General features: G+C 45.6%; 1 protein-coding gene across 3 annotated transcripts in view; it reads right to left on the minus strand.

The window, feature by feature from the left end:
* Positions 1-22,844, minus strand: part of lrp2a (low density lipoprotein receptor-related protein 2a) — a 62,896-nt gene that overhangs the window by 6,513 nt on the left and 33,539 nt on the right. For all 3 annotated transcript variants that reach the window (XM_080412339.1, XM_080412338.1, XM_080412340.1), the window contains exons 38-67: positions 22,587-22,775; positions 21,325-22,245; positions 19,803-19,968; positions 19,455-19,613; positions 18,877-19,166; positions 18,549-18,749; positions 17,026-17,268; positions 16,774-16,899; positions 16,042-16,161; positions 15,182-15,313; positions 13,571-13,772; positions 12,834-13,129; positions 11,752-12,418; positions 11,443-11,613; positions 11,121-11,344; positions 10,733-10,910; positions 10,202-10,398; positions 9,592-9,837; positions 9,283-9,411; positions 7,075-7,194; positions 5,487-5,603; positions 4,945-5,061; positions 3,902-4,039; positions 3,640-3,762; positions 3,099-3,227; positions 1,582-1,713; positions 970-1,101; positions 697-840; positions 258-423; positions 39-167 (exon numbers count right to left, since the gene is read on the minus strand). In XM_080412339.1, the coding sequence (XP_080268465.1) occupies positions 39-167; positions 258-423; positions 697-840; positions 970-1,101; positions 1,582-1,713; positions 3,099-3,227; positions 3,640-3,762; positions 3,902-4,039; positions 4,945-5,061; positions 5,487-5,603; positions 7,075-7,194; positions 9,283-9,411; positions 9,592-9,837; positions 10,202-10,398; positions 10,733-10,910; positions 11,121-11,344; positions 11,443-11,613; positions 11,752-12,418; positions 12,834-13,129; positions 13,571-13,772; positions 15,182-15,313; positions 16,042-16,161; positions 16,774-16,899; positions 17,026-17,268; positions 18,549-18,749; positions 18,877-19,166; positions 19,455-19,613; positions 19,803-19,968; positions 21,325-22,245; positions 22,587-22,775 (6,304 nt within the window). The remainder of the gene's footprint in view (positions 1-38; positions 168-257; positions 424-696; positions 841-969; positions 1,102-1,581; positions 1,714-3,098; positions 3,228-3,639; positions 3,763-3,901; positions 4,040-4,944; positions 5,062-5,486; positions 5,604-7,074; positions 7,195-9,282; positions 9,412-9,591; positions 9,838-10,201; positions 10,399-10,732; positions 10,911-11,120; positions 11,345-11,442; positions 11,614-11,751; positions 12,419-12,833; positions 13,130-13,570; positions 13,773-15,181; positions 15,314-16,041; positions 16,162-16,773; positions 16,900-17,025; positions 17,269-18,548; positions 18,750-18,876; positions 19,167-19,454; positions 19,614-19,802; positions 19,969-21,324; positions 22,246-22,586; positions 22,776-22,844) is intronic.

The following is a 22,844-nucleotide window of genomic DNA, read 5'->3' on the forward strand; positions in this document are numbered from 1 at the left end:
GTATTACTTCATAATGTTAATGCTGAATAGTCTCATACCCAAGTGCTGGATTTACTACAATAGCAGCGGGCTGGTCAAGGTCAGTATGGATCAACCACTTCCTGTACCGCCCATCCAGTTTGGCCACTTCAATCCGATTGGTCCCAGAATCTGTCCAATAAATGTGTCTGAAAAGAAAGGAAAAAAAGAGTGATGTTAGATGAACTGCATTTAAGACGACATACTTAAGTACAGTTTCGTCGTGCTTGGTGACATACCCTCCAACCCAGTCCACAGCAATGCCATCAGGGCTGGCAACATAATTCAGGTTCATATCCACTTCTTTCACTGGGTTGTTGCCGTTGTCGTTGAATGTGGTCATGTAGGCTCGTTTGATAGAGCCAAACTGAGACCCCCGACCCAGAACTGTCCAGTACACAATGCCTAAGCAACACCAGAGGAAAAGAACACAAGGAGACCAAAGGTGACCTAAAACATTTATCACTATTGTTTTCACTGTACACAATGAGTGTTAATTTTATCCATTTGTAACTCTGAGAGTGTACATTTGTATATTCTCTTTGGTTACATTTGGTTACAAATGTAACACAGATTTCGGTGGAGATATTTAGTGTAGAGCCCTTGGGAATCCGGTAAACTAAGTATAGGGTGTAAGTGGTTAACATGATATGATATCATATAATGAAATAAGCTTACTGAGTCCTACTCCCTCTGGGTCCCACAGGTAATCCAGGGCTTTGATGTGCTCAGTGTTGTCCACGTAGTCTGAATATTGCTCAGAGGAAAGGTTGAAACGACGAATGCGGACATTGTCTGGCAGAAGCAACACTGGTGGATTTCCTGAACACAAAGAGAATTTGGGGAGTGTCAGTAATCTCATTGAAGATTTTAACCCGTTAAAACTACAAGAGAACACACATTTGTAATGGGCCTTTGAGGTTTGGCTCCACAAGAGAACTTGGCTCTTACCCTGGGCAGCACACTCCATGCCATTTGGCTCACCAACAGAGTGAAATCCCTGGGCACAGAAACACTCATAGCTTCCCTTGGAGTTCCTGCAGTCCTGGGGACACGTCCCGTAGACCTCACACTCGTTTACATCTGTTTCCAAGAAACAAACAACAGAGCGACACTGTGGACAGCATTCACGGCTGGGGAAGCACAGCAAATCTATGCAATTAAAAGTGCACCTGGGGATGTAATCCCTGCATGCACCAAAATCTCTTGTTTGTCCATTCCTGAGATATGGCTGATTGTTATGTTATTTTTGTATCTTAACCTCGATGATCACCAACATCTTTTTGACCAAAAAGTTGTATCTTTGGGTAGCACACTGATAATTCCCACCAAGTTATTTTGTTGACAGGCACACACACACACACACACACACACACACACACACACACACACACACACACACACACACACACACACACACACACACAACCAATTTCAAATGCATGCATGTGGGCATGGGAATCAATATAAAATATAATACAAAATCAAGTATTTGCCTTTTAATTCAGAATAAATTGGATCTTGTGTGATAAGTCCCACGCTGAGAGAAACTACCCCCCTTACCTTCACACATGTGTCTGTCTGTCTGTCTGGGTTTGTAGCCAGGCTTACAGGAGCAAAGGAAGCCTCCGTCTGTCAGGTCTGTACAGTTGTGCTCACAAATGTTCTCACTGCAAGTCCGCCCGCTACCATGGTCTGGTGGGAGCACAAACAACAGAATACAGCATGAAACACGATAAGCACCACAGAAGAGAGCGTAATCAAGTCCTACTGTCATGCTTGTTATGATGTCACTGATTTTACTATATGGACCTGGCTTCAAAAGTGTTTGCCTGTAGGACATTAAAGCTGAATTCTATCAAGTAAGTGTGGCCTGCATGTTCACAGATTTTGCGACATCTGCAATTCAAATGACTTAATGAAATCAATTAGTACGTTTCTATGACAGTATAAAGGAATACAGAGTTTCAGATTAAACGTCCTTACACACCGGGAGCATTTATTTTCTGCCATTAGTTTGCATTTTGCATTAATTTGAACTGCCGTTTGGATCATGAGTACATCCACACAGAACTTGAATATTACACAGCGATAAACTGACTGAATAAAATTATCAACCTGTATGAATGAGGCATCACCAAATTAATACATAATTTGATGTGAAATATTCAAATTTTTTGATAGTTTTTTCGTCATGTTCCAGGTGTGTAAAGGACCTTAAGGCTGACACAAGGGTGAACAAAATTTGGGGGCAGGATCTCCTCGTTTATCAACAGGAGCGCACTGATGACTCTAGCCGGAGACATTTTGACTATGCTTGCACCCAATGGTTCACTTAACACCCCCATGTCACAAAAAACAAAACCACAGACCTCTCAAAACAAACTGATAAGACTGCAAAGCCTCCACCCCAGGACTCCCCTAACCCCAGTTCACTTTGCTAGGCTGGGATGGCTCAAGGTGGAAGACAGAGTACAGCAACTTGCAATGAGTCTGGTCTTTAAAATACTCAGAGGAACAATGCCCATGTATCTGTCAAACTACTACTCTAGAGTGAGAGACGCCCATGGGCACAACACCCGGCAGAGGGAGCTACTATAATGCCAGCAAAATGTGGAACGCCTTACCAACAGCCTTCTCGATGCTGCATCCAAATTTTAAACTGACCTAAAAACATAGCTGTCCTCAAATTATAATTGGACTTAGATCATGTTATCCTACACTAACTCGCCCCCAGTCAAACAATGCACTCCCTCAGCTAGCTCCACGGAAAGAGCCCTGTGGGAGTGGCATCCTCTGCCCCCCCCCCTGCCCCCACCCTACTTTTTAATGTAAATATATATTATTGCTTTTAGTGTCGTTGCTGATATGTTATGTAATGTATTGTATGTCGATGAACTGAGTACAATGGACCATAATGGAAACAAGCCCTCCGGGGCTTTTTGTGTTATCCTTTAAAAACATTTTTGTTATCCTTTTTGCATCGATTTTTTAACTGTACTGCCTGCTGTACTGTTTTCAACCTTGTTAATAAAGTATTCAATCAATCAATCAAACACAGATCAATGTACTGTACTTACGGCAGCCCAGCTCATCTGATTCATCTCCGCAATCATCATAGTCATCACAGGCGTATTGCAGAGGGATGCAGTGGGCATTACTGCATTTGTACTCTTCATCGGAACAGGGTCCATGGGTGGGGGTCTGACCTATAACATGCACCAAGACAATGATTGCACAAGTCAACTCAAAGAGTACAGATAAGTTCAGTATCAAAATGCAGCTCTCCTACTCACACCTATACTTTAAATCATGACCAAAACAGGAATAACAGGATATATATAAAATAATCAAGGGCAGGGAAACATGAATGAATGAATGAATGATCTTATTGTCATGTCAAGTGTCATGCCACCTCGTGGCCCATCCCTCATGGGATTGATTATATGACACCTTTTCAGACATAGTTACAATCATAGTTACAACCTGTATTGCAAAACATAACATAAGGTACATATCCCCTACTGGCTGTACAACAATTTTTTCCTCAAGTGAGAGAAGAGGCAACTTTGCCCATCAAACATATGCACTCCTGTAGTATTTCAAGTGTCTAGTACTTACAGTTATCCTGCCTCTCGTCTGTCCCGTCCCCACAGTCATCCACAGAGTTACACAGCTCATGGCTGTAGATGCATCGGTTGTTGTCGCAGCGGAAGCGGAAGGGAGATTCACACTGGACCTCCACTATGGGAAACAAGGACAGAAACGTCATGGAAACCGTGACTTTCAGAGTCTTCAGTCAATACATTAGGTATTTATTTTATTTAGCTTTTTTTTTTAACACTGCAGTGAGATAAATGATTCCAAAGGAGGTGGTGCTTACAGCAGAGGTGGAGCTCCTCGTCTGAATGATCTCCACAGTCGTTATCTCCGTCACATTTCCAGTGAGGCTGGATGCACACGTGGTTCTTGCACTCAAACAGGAACGGAGGGCAGTATGTGCCATTGGGAAAGCGGGTTGCTAAAAAAATAATAACAGACCCATATTCTGTGACTGCGACATGCAGAGAATGATAAAAAACAAAATGTTTACGGCTAAGCAACCTCACTGCCCGGCTACTCACTAGAACCCGCTCTAGAGACCACATCACGCCAGTTCTCCATGACCTTCACTGGCTCCCAGTCAAATACTGAATAGATTTCAAGATACTGCTCACCAACTACAAGGCCCTCAATAACCTAGCCCCTAGCTACCCTTCTGACTATCTCCACCACCACCACCATGCCCCCTCCCGTTCCCTCAGGTCTGGTGATGCCAACCTCCTGGTGGACAAAGCACTAAACCTGGGGTTTCTCAGTTGCTGCCCCCTCCCTCTGGAACTCACTCACAACTCACATCAAAGCTGCCCCCACCCTCTCCTCGTTTAAAACTGCCCTCAAAACCCACCTTTTCAGACTTGCCTTCCCCACTTAATTCAATTCCCCCCTTATATTTGAACTATTTTAGCTGTTTATTTTTTTATTTCTGCTTAGCTTTTCCTTTTGAAGTTGTTTTATTTCTGTTTGTTTTGTTTAGTAAAGAGACTTTGGGTATCTTGAATACAAATGGCATGTATAATCATTATTATTATTATTATCCCATTTTAGACCTGAGGCCGAAAACGCCTTCTAAATCCTGACCTAAGTTTTCTGAAAAACTTCAAATATTTAGCAACAACTACCCTAAAAGGGGTTCCTGGATTGAAAGGTATAGTTACATATAGGGGTTCCCGGTCTAAATGGGTTAAGCCTGATGATACCCAAACTTGAAGGTAACTATCACAAAAATATGATATGGAGGTGGCGGGTTTAAAAAGCCTGTAGCAGAGATAATAAGTTATCTTCTGAGGTGGGCAGAGGTATAGCCAAAAGATTACAGGGACTTACGACATGACACCTCATCTGTGTAGTCCAAACAGTCTGCATTGCCATCGCATTGGAAGCGCTCAGCGATACAGTGTCCACTTACACACTGGAAGTAGCCTGGGTGACATGTCCTCAACTCTGCAACGTAATAAATACAACACATAACGTGTAAATACCTTGCATGATAATCTGGTGCACTTCACTCATGATGGAAAATCTAGTCTTTAGTTTTTACCTTAAGTCTGAGTTATACTTGGTTGCACGTAGGTGTTTCACACCAAAAATAGCTGTTCTGCTATTTTCGGTGAGCGACACCGGTGCGCATCTAAATATACAATAAATTAGGCATTAGACTTCATATCTACAGTAAAGAATTCAATTCAACATTCAATTTATTCCCGATCGGGGGCCTTACGTATACTAGCAGGTTGACTAAAATGTGAACTTTGGTGGTCCTGTCTGTCTGGGTCAAACTGTGATATTTTATTAGTTCTATGCTTAGTGCAGCCCTCTGTTACTCACATACGTACACCCAGACACCAAAACAAAAAGCCTCCACTTACCACAGTCCCTTTCATCTGAGTTGTCCTCACAGTCGTTGTCATGGTCACAGACCCAGCGGTCGGGAATGCAGTGCAGATTATCACAGCGAAACTCGCTCTCTGTGCACACGCGGGGGGCTGAGGGAAAAAAGACAGGGAAAACACCAATTTCAAGATTCAACATTCAAGATTTTTATTGTTACATCTTATATAAGAGTACACAAGTGTACAATTATTTGGTGTTGGTTCCTCAACATTGTTGCAGCAATAACAAAGAAATCATTAAGAATAGCAACGATAATCAGTAGAAGGTAAAGCAAAGACATCAGACATAGCACCCTTTGAGGAGCTTACAGGTGCTGTGTGGTGTGTGTGCGTGTGTGTGTGTGTGTGTGTGTGTGTGTGTGTGTGTGTGTGTGTGTGTGTGTGTGTGTGTGTGTGTGTGTGTGTGTGTGTTAAATACTGAGGTAGCTGCCTCTACACACCACACAGGCAGACAGGCACCAGGCCTATAGTGTAAATCATTACCTCTGTAGAAGTTTTTGAATTTCATAGACTTGTATGACTTGTGGCTTTGCAAATACTATTGGCAAAGCAACAGCAAAAAACAATTCATGTTATGAAAATATAAGAAAGTGTATAGTTAATAGTCTATTCTGTAAAACTACTATAAACTACTGTCTACCAATGGGAGAGTTTAAAGTTACAATCCGTTATTTCTTTACCTAGCGTTTCTTAATACAATATAACAAGCAAATCTGCAGTGGTTGGAGGAGGTATTTGAACCTGGTGTCAGGTAGGAAGGACACCTACTGGTTGTATTGGACATTTACTGAAGTTTGTACATTGTTGCAATTAAATCCGTCGAAAGAGGGAGACAACAGATATAAAACCTGTATTGTAGCGTTATCATCACACATAATCTCTAGTCTGCACTGCATTTCAAACAGTAAACAACTTTTTCTATGTTCCTTTGCAGTGAGCTCACCTACATACTGTAGTTACAACGGGTTGGGAATGGCACCACAATTCCACCATGAAACATGAGGATTTAGACCCAGACATGAAACGCAACATTATGCTCATTAGCTGGCAATGTTGTTAAACATGTTTAAATTCTCCAGGGCATGGGGTGACTCACTCCCTCTTCTTGACATGCTGAGGACAGCCTGTTTCTCTAGCAGCTGATAAGGCTGCCTCTCACTGGGCTGCACTGAGGGCAGAAGTGTTGAGTCTTTTACAAGAACCCCCCTGCCATCTGATAAATCAATAGCGGGGCCATTCTTTGCCATCAACACCCTTATTTCATTTTGATGACTAGACCTAAGTTAAAATCCCACACTTAGCAGGCACTTGGACTATGTGAAAATAATATATCCAGCTGTGAATTGTGTTATTTGTCAGGAATGTGGGTATCTCCCACAAGACAGGTCTAATGTCCTACAAACTAAGACAACAGAATTGCATATGAACACATCCATCAGTACTCAGACTTCTAATTCATTTATAATAATAAAGAAATGCTGTTTATATACTGTAATTTAGCAGTGCAAAGCAGTGAGCAATGATGATTTTGCAGATTGGTCACTTAAGTGTGGAGAAGACTCACTGCAACTCTGCTCATCTGAGTTGTCCCCACAATCATTGTCCCCATCACACTTCCATCTCATTGGGATACACTGGTGGTTGTCACAGCGGAAGTCTCCAACAGGGTCACAGGTCAGCTCCTCTGGAAGAAGGGCAGACAAGTAGATGGTACAGGAGATGGTACAGTACTTCAACAAACAAATAAATGTATTGGTGAACCGAAACATTTGCAATGCAAAATGTTTGCACCTGAATAGCATCAGTGACTGAGTATTATGGTGACAGTACAAATATCTGGTCGTTCTGAACTGCCCCCCCCCCCACATACACACACATATAAACGTCAACATTTGCAGAGAAACACAGTAAAAAGGGCCATCCCTACTTTGAACTACATTTGCACATATGTGAAATTTGTCATTTGCATCTCTCTCCTAACTATTAGGGGAAGTGAGCACTATTAATACAGGACCCCTTGAGGCTATGATACTCGTGGCATTAAAGATATATTTTAGCTTTTATTGGCACATTTTACCACATAAATTGCTAAGGACTTAAATTGGAAGACCACTCATTTTCAACATTAAACTATGTCTTTAATACACCTTAGAGCTGTTGTGTAGAAATAAGAAAAAAGTCCCCCCCCCCTTCTGTGTTGCCTAGAAAAGGATAATTGATTGAGGTCATGTGATCAGTGACATACGCAGGGTGTACTTTTGGCTCCGCCCCCTCAGCCAAAGGTACACCCTGCGTATGTCACTGATCACATGACCTCAATCAATTATCCAGTTCTAGGCAACATAGAGGGGCGGGGGGGGCTTTTTTCTTATTTCCACACAGCTCTAAGGTGTATTAAAGACATCGTTCAATGTTGAAAATGAGTGGTCTTCCCCTTTAACCCCAATGAGTTGATCAGACTGCGGCTGAATAATTCAAATAACATAATCATTACATCTTGAAATGGAGAAAATTCATCATTTTTGTTGAAATCACTCCATCCAGTTTTCTTGTGATTTATTTTTGAAGCAATGCAAGAATCTCACTGAACACTGAACACTGAACTTTCTCGACCTAAACTCAAGCAAGTTATAATAAACATTACAAGTTACTGTATGTATAAAACACTGTATCACCGTCTTCAATATGCACATTAAAATCCTCAGTGTTACAGGTCCATTTGGGTAAAATAACACTGAGGATTTGACTGTGTGGTGTGGTAAAAACCGATGTAGTATTGTCCTGTTGTCGATGCTTTTTTAATTAAAACTGCACAGAGATGACATCAGCAGGAAAGCAGCCTGCCTAAGATGGATGTGTAAACTCTCTCCATGCCAGCCAGTGTCTATGTACTGCAGGAGGAGGAGAGTGGGAGACGAGACATGAGGGAGCGCAGAGGAGTGGAGGAGAGTGGAGGACTGAGCTATCTCTACCACACCGTGCTGGGGGTCAAAGATAGCCTCCTAGCCCTCCACCTGGCCCTGCTGACGCATTCTTACGGGCAGATTAGCACGGATCTCCCCTCCTGCGCGGGGATGGCACTAATGGAGTGGAGGGCCTCCGATAAGAGAGGGGAGGAGGACGACGTGTGTGTGTGTGTGTGTGTGTGTGTGTGTGTGTGTGTGTGTGTGTGTGTGTGTGTGTGTGTGTGTGTGTGTGTGTGTGTGTGTGTGTGTGTGTGTGTGTGTGTGTGTGTGTGCGTGCCTGCGTGCCTGCGTGCCTGCGTGTGTGCATGTGGATCTCCTCGCAAAGTACAAAGAGCCTTGTGTGAACCCTGCCCCCACACAAGGACAGAACAACACACACACACACACACACACGCACGCACGCACGCACGCGCGCGCACGCACGCACACACACATGCACACATGCACACACACACTGACCCATGTGCCCAGACAGCTCATAAATCTGGGGAGTGAGGTGAATGGTGGTGGTGGGAGTGTGTGATGAGATCCCCTCCATCACAACCTCCCACTAACCCCATCGCACTGTAATGTTCCACAGGAGGCTGAGGTGTTGGCTAATTGCCCTTCACTCACTCGGAACATAGACCTGGTACAAAATACGCTTGTATCCTTTCAATCAGCCCCACACCCAACTGTATAATCAGCTTCACATCAGTGCTGTTATGACACAACAACGCCTGGGTTAACATAATCTTAAGATGGGATCTGATGGCAAGTTGGTTCCTAATAGTAAATGGTAATGTAAAAGGGGGGGGGGGTCTCACCACAGCCCTGTTCATCGCTGTTGTCGAAGCAGTCATTGTGTCCGTTGCACACAGACCACCGTGGGACACAGCGGTAGTTCGTTCTGCAGTCAAACTCGGTGTGATTGTCACAGCGATATGCTGGTCCCACTGTAGAAAATGAATAAATACAAATTGTTAGCAATAAATGGAAAGCAATAAAAGCATTTCGTAGTATTATATTTATCTGATAAAAGTCATTAGATCATACAGATGTGCATTCTTATCGTACAGTTTCTGATTTTCTGATAAGCGTGTGTGTGTGTGTGTGTGCGTGTGCGTGTCACTCACTGCACTCCTCCAACGGTTCATCAGAGTTATCCAAGCAATCGTCCTCAGCATCACATTTCCAAGCCTGGGGGATGCAATGACCGTTGCGGCACTTGAACTGTCCGGGGCGACAGGTCCTGCTGGAGCAGTGGGTGGAATCCTCGTCAGAACCATCACCACAGTCGTCCTCACCATCACACTGCCACGACTCTGGGATGCACCGCTTGTTGGAGCACTGCCACTGGTGGCTCTCACACTGGTGGGTAGCTGTGGGGAACGACAAGCTAGCTCAGCTAACAAGAACCACCAGACTGCAAGGCCACTGGCATGGGTCACCTGTGATATCTGATTACCACTGTACCACTGTATTAAGCAAGGATCACTTTTGTCCAAAGTTATGCATTGTTTTTAAAAACAAATGACCACTTTCAAACTGGTGTCCCTATTTTGGGCAAAATTCTTCAAAGATTTCAAAAACAGTTCAATACATTGTGACATCGTAGATCGACTATTTTTGCTATTCGTCATACAACATAGTTTATAGGGCTGAAGTGGTTAAATAAACAAAGCATACTGTATTATACTGTATGTAAAAGAAAAGTGAAATAGTGGTTGAGTGTTCATGACCCACCACACAGCACAGTGTCTTCATCAGATCCGTCAGGGCAGTCGTGGTTGCTGTTACACAGGAAGTGTGGGCTGGTGCAGTTCCCATCATTACACTGGAACTGTCCCAGCCTGCAGTGGCGAGGGGGACAGGTAGAGGGCTCATCTGAGCCATCTCTGCAGTCCCTCTCACCGTCACATTTCCACCAGATAGATATGCAACTGGTGAGGGGAAAGAAAATATAAGTTATATTTCCATGAAACCAGAGGGTCCTTTGCCTATTAAAGTCTCTGAAGACCTGATGAAATATTTAACTTTTTAAACCTTTCTAGAAAACGCAAACAGCGTTAAAAATTATTCAGTTTGGATCTAAAGGCCCAGTCTTTAGTTGCCTATCTCTGGCAAAAGCCACCATCGTTACCATTACACCTTTTCTAAAGGTTCTAAAAGCTACTGGGCGAGGCTATTAACAGTAAAAGTAGCTTGATATTCAAGTAAGTCAATGAGATCGCAAGGTATAAAGTAATGGTACAGTGCAAGGAAAGCTGTACAAACCGCTCATTGTTAGCACATCGGTACTGAGTGCTGGTGCACATGGGAAGGCATCTGGTCACGCCCCCTTGCTGGACGGTCAGAAAGTGGTCTGGGCACTCGCAAGTGTGGTCCCGTCCACCGTGACGGATCAGACACAGGTGGGAGCAGCCTCCATTGTTCACCGCACAGGGATTGGTCACTGTCACGAGAGAGGTCACGGGGGTCAAACAATTCCCATTCAGCACAGCTGGGCAAGCACAAGCCTGGCATTGTGCAACCACTGATAAAACACTTAACTGGACTTAAGGGGCAGGATACATCAGGATACACAGGTGATAAGAGATCTCAGCGCAAACTGTGGCTCAAACAGTGATGGTAGGAAATGAGCTCTTGAATACAGGAAACTCACCAAAAGGTTGTCTGTAGGGGTGGCACACGTGGATGTCAAAGGGTCTGTGTGTGGTGTTGACTAGGGTCTCGCGCTCAGAGCCGTCATATTTGTTGCCTTTCTCCACGGTGCGTGTGTTCCAGTCAGTCCAGTACACGGTCTCCTCGAACACCGTCAGAGCAAAAGGGTGTGGCAGATTCCCGTCGTACACTGCGTGTCTGTGTTGGCCGTCCAAGTCTGAGTACCTGGAAAAAGTCAAAGGTATGTTTACTTTGAAATGAACTTCATTCGCCATGAACTAACAGAGTGCTAAATGTATGCATGACAGATCACTCAAACTCACTCAATGTAATTGAGATGTGCGTCAGCCCAGTAGAGCTTGTCATTAGTATAGTCAATGGTTATCCCGTTAGGCCACTCCAACTTGGTGGTGATTATGGCTGCCTTGCCAGTTCCGTCCATTCCAACACGACCTATGAAGGCTTTGTCTCCCCAGTCAGTCCAGTATACATATCTGACAGGAATCCAAGAAAATGACATCAGATTATGTGATATCTACCCACAACAACAACACAATGGAATCCTTAACCCTGTATGGAAAATGACAGTGCAGTAATGGATTAAAACGGTTAATGCGATGCCTTCTACCCACCCATATTTGGGGTGCAAGACAATGGCCCTGGGGTGCTCAAAGCAGTAGGTGTTATTGTCATCCACACAATGCTGAGCCAGCTTCTTCACAAAGCGCCCGTCCAGCTCAGACACCTTGAGGCAATCAGAGAAGCTGTCCACCCAGTAAAGTTTCCTGGCCACCCAGTCAACAGCCAGGCCCTCGCCGTACAGCACGCCATTGACCACAACCTCCCTGTTACTGCCGTTATAGGACATCCTCTCTATCACGCGGCGGCTCACGTCGATCCAGTACAGACGCTTGTCCACGCGGTCAAAGTCCAAGGCCACAACACCAGTCAGGCCCTGCAGGATTAGTGAGTAGGCCTCCCCGTCCGTCGACAGGTTCCGCAGGTAGTATTGGTTGCTGAAGATGAGGTAGGGGGCGATGCCGCTATTCTGGCGGCAGCTGCGTCCATCCGGCTCGCGGAGGTACCCAGGGGCACACTTGCACACGTAGGAGCCCATCGTGTTCTCGCACTCCTGGCTGCACACGCCGGGCGTCTCGCCGCACTCGTTGACGTCATCACAGGTCGTGCCGTCAGACATGAGGCGGTAGCCGCGGCGGCAGGTGCAGATGAAGCTAGTGGGCGTGTTGGTGCAGTCGTGGTCACAGTGGTGTACGGAGGGGTCTGTGCACTCATTGATACCTGGCAGGGAATTTGCAGAGAAGAGCCATATTGTAAAGCTTGACATTTATTTATTGATCATTTATTTCACTACCATACTTTGTTTACCACCTCACTACAGGTACTGCTACCTTCATTTCCTGTCAGATTGCTTACATTTGTTGTACTTTCCTACATTGTAACCCGATCGTTAAAAAATGAATGTTTTTGGCTTGTGTGGCATTGCTATGTTTCACATTCACTGTAGCAATGAATCACTGCATGGCAAAAAAATTCAGGTTGCTTGACAGCCGTGTCAGTGTTTCTCTCTTTCACAATTTTTTGGCTACAATTTCTTCACACCCTCTAGAAAGGGGAGTGTACAGTTGAGAATGAAGCCCCCTGCAGTCAGCCCCCAATCCCACCCCCCATGCCCGTGTGACTTTCACACACTCACCACATCCCTTCTCGTCGCTGTTGTCCGCGCAGTCGTCGTTCCTGTCACACACCTTGCTGAGGGGGACACAGTGTCCGTTGTCACACCTGAACTGTGCAGGGGGGCAGGTGGGCGGCGCCGTGCGGCACAGGTGGTCCAGCTCGTCGGACTCGTCGCCACAGTCATTGTCCCCGTCGCAGACAAAGTCCTGTGACACACAGCGGCCGTTCTGGCAGGTGAACTGGTGCTGCTGGCATGCCTGGTAGGTACAGCCGCGCTCGTCACTGCTGTCTCCGCAGTCGTTGCGTCGGTCGCACCTTGACGTCGGGAGATCATTTTCACAGTGTTTTTATTTATATACACTATATAGGAAGAAGCACTGTTTAGGCAAATGCCAGGCACGTCAATCATTCTCAAACAGCAATAACTGTCCCTACTGTGTAACATTTGTTTTAGTAGTCTTTTTGGCAACTCCTCTTGTAGTTTATACGGAAGTACAGCTCAAAAAAGAATGTGAATATTTTGGAACGCATTTCCGGTACATTTCTAGTGCCTGCGTCATTTTGCCGCGAGTGTCAGGGGGCAGACAATCGTGAATACAAATTGTGTTTAGAGTTGTCAAAACAGTGAACGATTATATCAAAAATAACTTTTTGTTTAAATGAAAAAGTTGACACAGTATGACTTTAAATAAAATGTATTGCAAGCTTTCTATTATAATATTCAGTTTGTCCCTGTTAGGTCCACATTTCTCTGACCTGTAGGAGCTGCGTATGCAGAGGCCGTTGCTGCAGCTGAACTCATTGGGGCCGCAGGATCGCCGCGTGCAGTTCTGATGCTCGTCCAACGCATCCGCGCAGTCCGCGTCTCCGTCACACACCCAGTCGTGAGGGATGCATTTCCGCTGAGGTGGCAGGTTGTTCGTACAGGTGAACTCAGCAGCTGTGCACGTGCGATTGGCTGAGGGGGGAGGGGGGGGGGGCGGGGGTGGTGGCAAGCACAGCAGGAGGAGTTACATTTAAGGCCTGCTTTTTTTAGTACTTGGTGCCAGTGCTGCACATTGAAAATATATGCGATCTACAAACTCACAACGTGTCGCGCTGCAATGCGTTGTGAGCTGTAGATAGGCTATTTTCCATGGATGACACAGGATGGATGGTGGTAATAATGACTGCATATATCACCCTACATTTTTCACAGTCCAGAGATTCCAGACAAGTGTTCCCAAACTTAAAGCCGTGACTTGAAATCCCCCCCCCTCAAAACACACACACACACACACACACACACAGATTGAAGTGAGTCTCAGCGGGGAGCGCTGAAGCCTTCCGCTCTGGGCATCGTGTTGTTGGAATCCCACATTGGTGAGACATGACATAAGAGTCTTGATCCACCCAGAGCCAGGAAGCCAGGGGAAAGGAGACACGCACAAAGTAGCGAGTGAGGCAGGAGAAATCAGGAATGCCAACTCCTTGGACTCTGGCGGGAGACACATCTATGGGAGCCAGAGATGCTAGGCACCGTCTACCCCACTCTAAAACAGTGGTTCTCAAACATTTTCACGTCAAGGATTGATTGATTGAATACCAATCAGAAATGTATACAGCACGGAGGGTACAGTTAGACATTTAGGCTAAAAGTATAACACAAGAAAGTCCTGGGGACTTGTTTCCGCTGTGGTCCTACAGTAAGGACACCCAAGTCGATACATATTAGGCTGTGGACCCCTATTTGGTGCCCCTTTTAGCATTACCTTTGACTGTACTACCTGTCCTAGTCTGTTAATAATCATGTTAATAAAGTATTCAATCAATCAATCAAGCGATCAATGATTTGAAAAGTCATTCTTTTTTACATTTACATTCATTGGACTACCTTCTAGCTGGTGAAATAATAGTGAAATTAACCAATTTCAATCTGGCATCCCTATTTTGGGCCTGTCATCAACGATTCTTTTTTGTAAATGTTCAGATATAGCAAAAAATAGCAGATCTACAAGCGTCACATCTCGCAATTTTTTATGAAGTATAAAAATAGGGCTTAAATGTTTAACCTGTTCCTCATTTTGCTGGGGACCCTCAGAAACCCCCCCAGCCCCAAGGACCCCTGGGGGTCACCGGACCCCACTTTGAGAACCACTGCTCTAAAATTACTTCCCCACCAGTAGGCATCTTGATTCACCAGTGTCCTGAAAGAGGAGAGGAGAAGGGGAACAGCAAGGAGGGGGGGAAGAGGAGAAGATGGGGGGCCTAAGTTGCCCTATGAGGGGAGGAGAAGTAGACAAAGGGAAGAGATAGAGAAAAGGATGTATAATAACAAGAGTGAGATAAAGCGGGAGAGGACTGGAGATAAAGTGAGGGAACACCCACCACAGTTGTGTCTCTGATCTTCGTCGCTCATGTCTCCACAGTCGTTGTCTCCGTCGCAGATCCAGGATGCTGCGATGCACCTGCCGTCGTCACACCGGAACTGTTCCGGGTTGCAGGTTCTGACCATAGTGGCTGTGGGGGGGGGATGAATCAAATATCATGATCATTAACGGTACATAGCTCGGCCGGTCCGGGCACTTTAGGCTCTAATGTAGCCTGACAGCGCATCGTGGGTTCGAGTCCCGTTCCCAACGATCTTTGCTGCATGTCTCTCCCCATCTCTCTCTCCCTGTTTCCTGTCCATCTCTACTATACACTATAAATAAAGGCAGAAAAGCCCCAAAAATATCAAAAGAAAACAAAAACAAAAACAGTACATGTGTACTAAGTATATTCAATATTCAAATGTTTGCCTTATGCAGTTATCTCTTAGCTCTCGGTTACATTACTTCCCTGCTGTTCCTAAAATGATAACCGTAAGACACAATACAACACTAGTAGCCAGGCCTTCAAAATAGTCATGGTAACTCCACATTCCCATGCACGGTGCGCTGACTAAACAAAAGCCAAAAGTGCGCCTCAGTAACCCCTGGGGGGACAAAGGGGGAGGGGGAGGGGGAGGGGCTGTTTGTCAGAGGAGACTGGGGGGCGTCACCGTGGAGGAATGCAGCAGACAATAGGAGGCCTGACTGACCACATCCCTGACAAAGACATACAGCACTGACTCACACTCTCTGGTACATCACTCTCACAGGCTCACAGACAGACTCAGACACAAAACTCAGAATAGCAATAGACGAAGATAGACACAAAGCCAGGCGGGGTGGGGGATTGTGTTGTGTGTTGTGTCTGTTGCTCACTGCAGGAGGAGGGCTCGTCAGAGCCGTCGGCGCAGTCGGACCCTCCGTCACAGTACCAGTGGGTGGGGATGCAGCGGCCACTGGAGCAACGGAACTCAGTCTGGGAACATGTGGAAGTGGCTGTGTGTGTGTGTGTGTGTGTGTGTGTGTGTGTGTGTGTGTGTGTGTGTGTGTGTGTGGTGTGTGGTGTGTGGTGTGTGGTGTGTGGTGTGTGGTGTGTGTGTGTGTGTGTGTGTGTGTGTGTGTGCGTGAGAGAGAGAGAGAGAGAGAGAAAGAGAGAGTGAGAGAGTGAGTGGGTGACTAGGAGTCACGGTTTGGTTGGGATTGTCCCGATTTCAAGCTGTGTGTCCCGAATGTGCCGTTTTTCAACATTCACTATAAAATTTTCCCGGTTTTCGTCACAATTAAAATAATAATAGTTGTTTTCAGCAGTTGCACAGACGTTTATCATGTTCTGTTTGTGTACATGCTAACAGGGAAACATGTTTGCATTGCGTGTCTGAATTCAACACTGATGTGTCACCCTAATAGGGAAGCTAACAGAAGAAGAACTTAATACTTCACTTCACTACTTCCCAATACCTTTGTCTTTGACTTCCGCCCCTTGTTTAATGCAAACCCATTTTAGAGAAGCTCTTTTACAATCTCTTCAGTTTTCCGTTGAATGATATGACACTGAAAGACACTGGAAAACCCCACCTCATACCTCAGAACCAGCTGTAGTCAACTCACCACAGTGTGTGGGGCTCTCGTCACTCATGTCCCCACAGTCGTTGTCGCCATCACACAGGTAGGAGCGCGGGATGCAGATGTTGGTGGACTGACACTTTGTGTGTTCAGGCAGGCATGTTCTCTCCGCTGAGATGATAAAAAAGAGGGGGAAAAAAGAAAAAGAAAAACTGCTTAGCTATGACGAGCACCTATATGAAAACCCAGTCTGTTTGAGATAGGTACATAGGTACATGACATAGGTACATGACTCACGGCAGTTCTGCTCGTCCGAGGTGCCGTTGTCATAGCAGTTGTTGATGCCGTTGCAGACGTATTCCTTAGCGATGCAGCGTCCGTTGTTGCAGGCGAACTCTGTGTTGGAGTCGCAGGGTCGGAACAAACAGCCCAGCTCATCGCTATTGTCCCCGCAGTCGTCATAGTGATCACAGCGGTAGTGGTATGGCACGCATCGCCCCGTCCCACATGTAAACAGTGTAGGTGCGCAGGTGTGGAAGGCTGGCCGATCAGAACACAATAAAACACACATCACGTCAAGACAGATGGCAAGTAGAAGCGGGCAAGAAAGCTGTGGGTCGTCACCCATAAGTGGGTCACAGCAGCAGGTCAGCCGACCACAATAAATAAAATCATATCTATCTACATATCAATCTAAAATGTAATTGTAAATTATAAAGAAAATGACTAAAAGATGTGTGACATTGACATTTCATTTGATCAGCATGAAAAGGAGAATACTGTATTGAAGAACAATATACATAGAGAAATGTGAATTATAAAAAATGTTGACATGATAATGAGAATGTATTGCTAGTAGTAGTGTGTAGTACGGTAGTAGTAGTAGTAGTAGTAGTGCTTTGCAGCACAGAATGTTTGGTGGGGCCTGTGCCAAAAGTACCTCCACAGTTGGGTCACGGTATGAATACGTTTGGGAAAACCGGGGCTAGAGCAGTGGTTCTCAAAGTGGGGTCTGGGGACCCCTGGGGTCCTTGAGGGGGTTCCAGGGAGTCCCCAGCAATATTAGTTAATATAGCATCAAAATCTGTTTTATCACTTTAACCCTATTTTATGGTTTAGCTATTCAAAAATAGCCGATCTACAAGTTGTCAACGATGCAACGTGTTGTTGTGAGGTTGTAGATCTGCTATTTTGGGAAAAAAAATTAAATCTCTTATGGGGAGAAGATTACCCTGTCACAAAATCTTTTTTAGGGGTTCTTGAGATGAAAATGTTTAAGAACCAGTGGGTTAGAGGATCAACACTAATGTACACTAATGTACACTACTGTACACAATTGACATTTTACCTGACAAGGCAATAAATGATGATGCCGCTCGAGGGACTGCATGCAAGATATGAATGAGCATATCAGATGATTAGTTCGTTAACATTAATTTGAGTTGTTATGGGGAAAGGTCACATAATTTGGATTAGTGAAACGCAAGCATACACACCAAAAGAGCTGAAATCAACCTTGGGTCCTGGAAAATAGATTTGTTACAGTGAGAAACAGAAATCTGTTAGTGTCAGTAAAGGGTACAGTATTTCAGAATGAAAAGAGCAGAGCAGTATTTTGATCGCTATATGACAGACAGAGGGAGCTACGCCACCACTGTGTTAAGGACCAGCGACTTGGGCAGTGATTCATCAACAGTGATTCGTCAAAAGTGATCAAAAAAGCGGATCGTAGATAGAAACAGAGAAGCAAAAATAGGACAAACAACAATCAAGAGGAACCGTTTTGGGGAAAGTTTCTTGTTATTCATGATATCCATTACCACAGACTCTCTCCAGCTCATCACTGCCATCCCCGCAGTCATTGTCATTGTCACATTTCCACTGGGCCCGAATGCAGCGACCGTTCATACATGTGAACTGACCCGCACTGCAGCGGGTCCCATTGTCAGGGATACAGTACTTGCTGTCGGCCAGATACCACCGGCCCTCTGACGGACACTGACACTCAGCGCCATTGGGACCTGAACAGATTTATAAAGAGTAATAGAACCTTATGATGAGGTTGGGTTCATATTATAAGGACACAGATAAGACTGTTAAAGTGCATTGGAATTACAGCATACAGATGAGCATGGAAAGTTCTCATACCGGGTGTACAGATGTGACTGCACCCTCCATTGAACTGCTGACAGGGACTGTCGCACTGCTGCTGCTTCCCGCTGGCCAAAGCGTGGATATCCATGGGTCGAGACGGCAGGTTCTGGATCATCACCCGCTGGTCAGAGCCGTCGTGCTTGTTGGCCCGGTAGATGCTGCGTGTGTTCCAGTCTGTCCAGTAGATGTGCTGGCCGTACATGGTCATGGCGAATGGATATATTGCTGTGCCAACTATGACCTCCCGGTCAGCCCCAGTAAGAGAGCAGCGCTCAATCTTCTGTCTGATGACAGTCCAGAAATAGCGTTGGAAATAAACACAAAATGTTACCCCAGTATGTGAAACAATTATACTAGTTCAAGTTAATATATCATGTTAAAATATATAGAAAAAATCATATCATATCATAATAATATACATTTTTCATGGAAATGAATGACTCTAGAATCAGTGAACCCTGCATTTAAGAAAATACACCAGATGTAAGATTAAAAAAATTGCCACATAGATAAAAAAGATAAATACTGTATAGTGATGGAAATGTTTATAGAAGGCTATCATAAAATCTTACAAGCTGGCATCTGCCCAGTACAGCCTCTGTTCTTCATAGTCTAGGGTAAGGCCATTGGGCCACACCAGACTGCTATTCACGATCTCCGTTCTGAAGTTCCCTCCTAAAGTGGCTCGCTCAATTTTTGCATGGGTCCCCCAGTCTGTCCAGTACATATAACTGTGGAGAGTGGAAAGAATTGTTTCAAGATGCCAGTCCAATACTGGGACAATATAGGACAATATACTGTACAGTCTTGAATTGTGCTTAAATTTTACTGTGCAGACCTGGCAGGTAGGAAAAAGGTTTTTGTTTTTCAACAGAGTGGAAGAGAAAACCATACTTTTGATACTGTTACTACAGTCTTACCCCCTGCAAGGATCCACCATAATGGCACGTGGCCTGGGTACATGAGCGATAACAGTCCTCTGAGAGCCATCTACTGACATGGAGCTGATGCTCTGGTTGATGTAGTCGCTGTAATAAATCCTTCTGTTGATCCAGTCATATGCTATTCCATCAGGAGCCCCTAGATCTGGACCAAACAGATGCATCACACTCAACACCACACACCTTCTAGTACTTAACATTCTAGAAGCACAACGTTGGATTCATGTTAAATGTAGTTGTACTGTATACAACATAGGTTCAGGAGTGGAGACCACCCTCTGCTTATCACAGCCACTCCCCGTCCTCAATTGCTTCCCTGTCTACCACACTACGTCACTACCTTCACTCATTAGCCACTCCCCATTCATAATCACCCCTATCCACTACACCTGCCTCCACTCACCTCAGCCCAGGGGCGCTGGAAGTCATTTTTCCCCCATAGCCCCCCCCCGCGCCACTGCCTCAGCCAATCCTTGTTGCAATCACCACAGTATAAATACACCTGCGATCTCTCAACTCTTGTTCGTTCTGTCCAACAACAGACCAAACATGGGTCGAGAGTACTGCACTTGTAGATCGGCTCTTTCTGCCTTTCATTGCTTTCAAGTTCGTCCTCCTCCACCCCAACCTCCTCCTTCCCCCTCGATTCTCGCTCTTCTCCCTTCCGTCTCTACTTCTCTAGGAATCCAGGGGGGACAGTGACGGAGCCTAGACGACCGACCGCTCCCCGAGTAGAGCAACGATGGCCGTCAGCTCCTGAGGCGACTCCCCAACTTGCACTCAGTGTCACCCCACCTTGGGTTCCTCATCCCGTTCCACGTTCATCTCATTTCGTTTCAATAAATCGTTAAACTTAAGCAGAGGTGTGGTCTCTTACTAGTGAAATTATTGTTAATGTGTATTTTCAGACATTTAAACACACAAACCCTCAATAATTAGTCAACTTGACTTTGGCTCTGTACTTGGTCTGCTCTTTTTCCACTACACTAAACCTCTTTGCCGAAAATAGCAGATCTACAAGCTCACAACGCCTTGCAGCGCGATGCGGTGTGAGGCGTTCCCCTCAGAATAGGGATGCTAGGTTTGAAGTGGTCAATGTAAAAAGAAAAAGTTCCTATGACACAACGATTTGGTGGCCCCCTGTAGTAACTCTGAGGACCCCCTAGGGTCACAGACCCCGTGTTGAAGACCCCTGCACTAAAGGACTAAAAAGGTGGACCTAATCGGGCCTAAAGCACCATTTTATTTGTGTGTGCACCTTATCCAGCCTACGTTGATCTCCAAATAAAGGTGTAGAGGGAAGTATGTTTGTTTGAGGATTATGGCTATCATTTATCAACTTTTCAGCGGAATATTGCTGGCACACACCCATCAGCAATGACAATCTCGGTATTGACAGGATATTGAATTAGCGCCTGTGTGGATGTCTGCGAAAACAGTAGCGATCGGCAGAGTGCGCCAGTTCACCGCTCTCAAACTAAAGGCAAAAATGGGTGTTTACCTGAGGCCACCAGTACAGGGGATGAGGTGGCAGAGGACAGGCTGATGTAGCTGATGCTGCTCGATCCTGCCCCCGAGCTCTGTGTGAAGTAGATCCTCCTGTCTGTCAGGTCAAAATCCAGCGCCACTGAGGTACGTGGCACATTGACCACGGGGAAGGGCAGCGCGTGGTCCTCAGGGTCAAGACGCAAGCTCCGCACTGTGCTCTCCGTGGTATAGACGAGGTAATCATCCTGCGACACGACACAGCTCTCATTGTCTGCCGCCAGGTTCCCAAAGGCGCAGCTGCACTTTCTGGCCGGGCTGCCCGGGAGTGCAAAGCAGAAGTGCGAACAGCCGCCATTGCCCTCAACACAGGGGTTGTTGTTAAGCTGCAGGGCTGAGGTGGGTTGGGTGCGCTGGTCAAAGATGGTGATGTCCCTCAGCATGTTGATGTTGTCTCTGATGACGGCAGCTTGCTCCGAGCTTCCTGGTTCTTTGCTAGCCTGGAACACCTTCTTCAGGTTCCTATCAACCCAAATGATGCTACTCTCAAACACTGTGATCCCAAATGGAGTAGGGTAGCGGCTGCCATATCGGATGATCTCTGTGTCCCCACCCTCAGGACTGACCCTAGCAATCATATCCAAGGAGTCGTCTACCCAGTAGACGTAGCCAGTCTGTCGGTCGAGAGCTAGACCCCTTGGGGTTATAATTCCAGAGGACACTAGGACAGTGCGGTTTGTACCATCCAAAAGCGCCCGCTCAATCTTAGGATTCTGGCCATAGTCCGACCAGAACAGATAGCGGTTTTTGGGGTCCACCACAATGTGGCGGGGCATGTCCACTTGGGTCTTCAACAGTACCCTGCGGAAGGTGAAATTCAGCCGGAGCACTTCCACATATGTCTCAGTCAGGAACGCATTGGTGAAATACAGGTTTCCTGTGAAAACAATATCCAAGTTGAGTAACTGGTATTATTTGCACAGCATGACTTCGTAACTGAGCCAGACACAGCTGAAAAGGGTAGGTGATCGCCACACAGATCAGCTTGGTCAATGCACCATAAAGCTGTACCATTTAATAGCAACGGTATCTTAATTCATCAATACAGATTGCATGTCATGCCCTTATACAGTACGAAGTACCATACCATACAAATAACATGCCATCAAATATATTTTCCCACTTTTGGAGTTAGCTTAAATAAAAAATTACGAGTTTTTAGAATTAGAATTTCTATAACAGCTTGAGGATGAGAGTGGGACCATGCTGATAGAGTACCTGCAGCCCAGTCCACAGCAATGCCTCTTATCCCATTCCGTCCTATTCCAGATGTAATCACGCTACGGAATCCTGAGCCATCTGGCTTGATGCGCCTGATGGCGTTCTGTGATGCCACGGTGATGCTGAAGTCACACCAGTAGATGAAGCCAGACGCCATGTGCACATCAACGTGTAGGGCATTACGGCCTGCAAGACCATTAACGGGTCATTATCATGAATTCAAACATGGCAATCAGCCAGCTATCCTCTCAATAA

Source organism: Gymnoscopelus braueri (genome assembly GCF_963280865.1).
Source record: "Gymnoscopelus braueri genome assembly, chromosome: 18".
Classification (NCBI taxonomy): Eukaryota; Metazoa; Chordata; class Actinopteri; order Myctophiformes; family Myctophidae; genus Gymnoscopelus; species Gymnoscopelus braueri.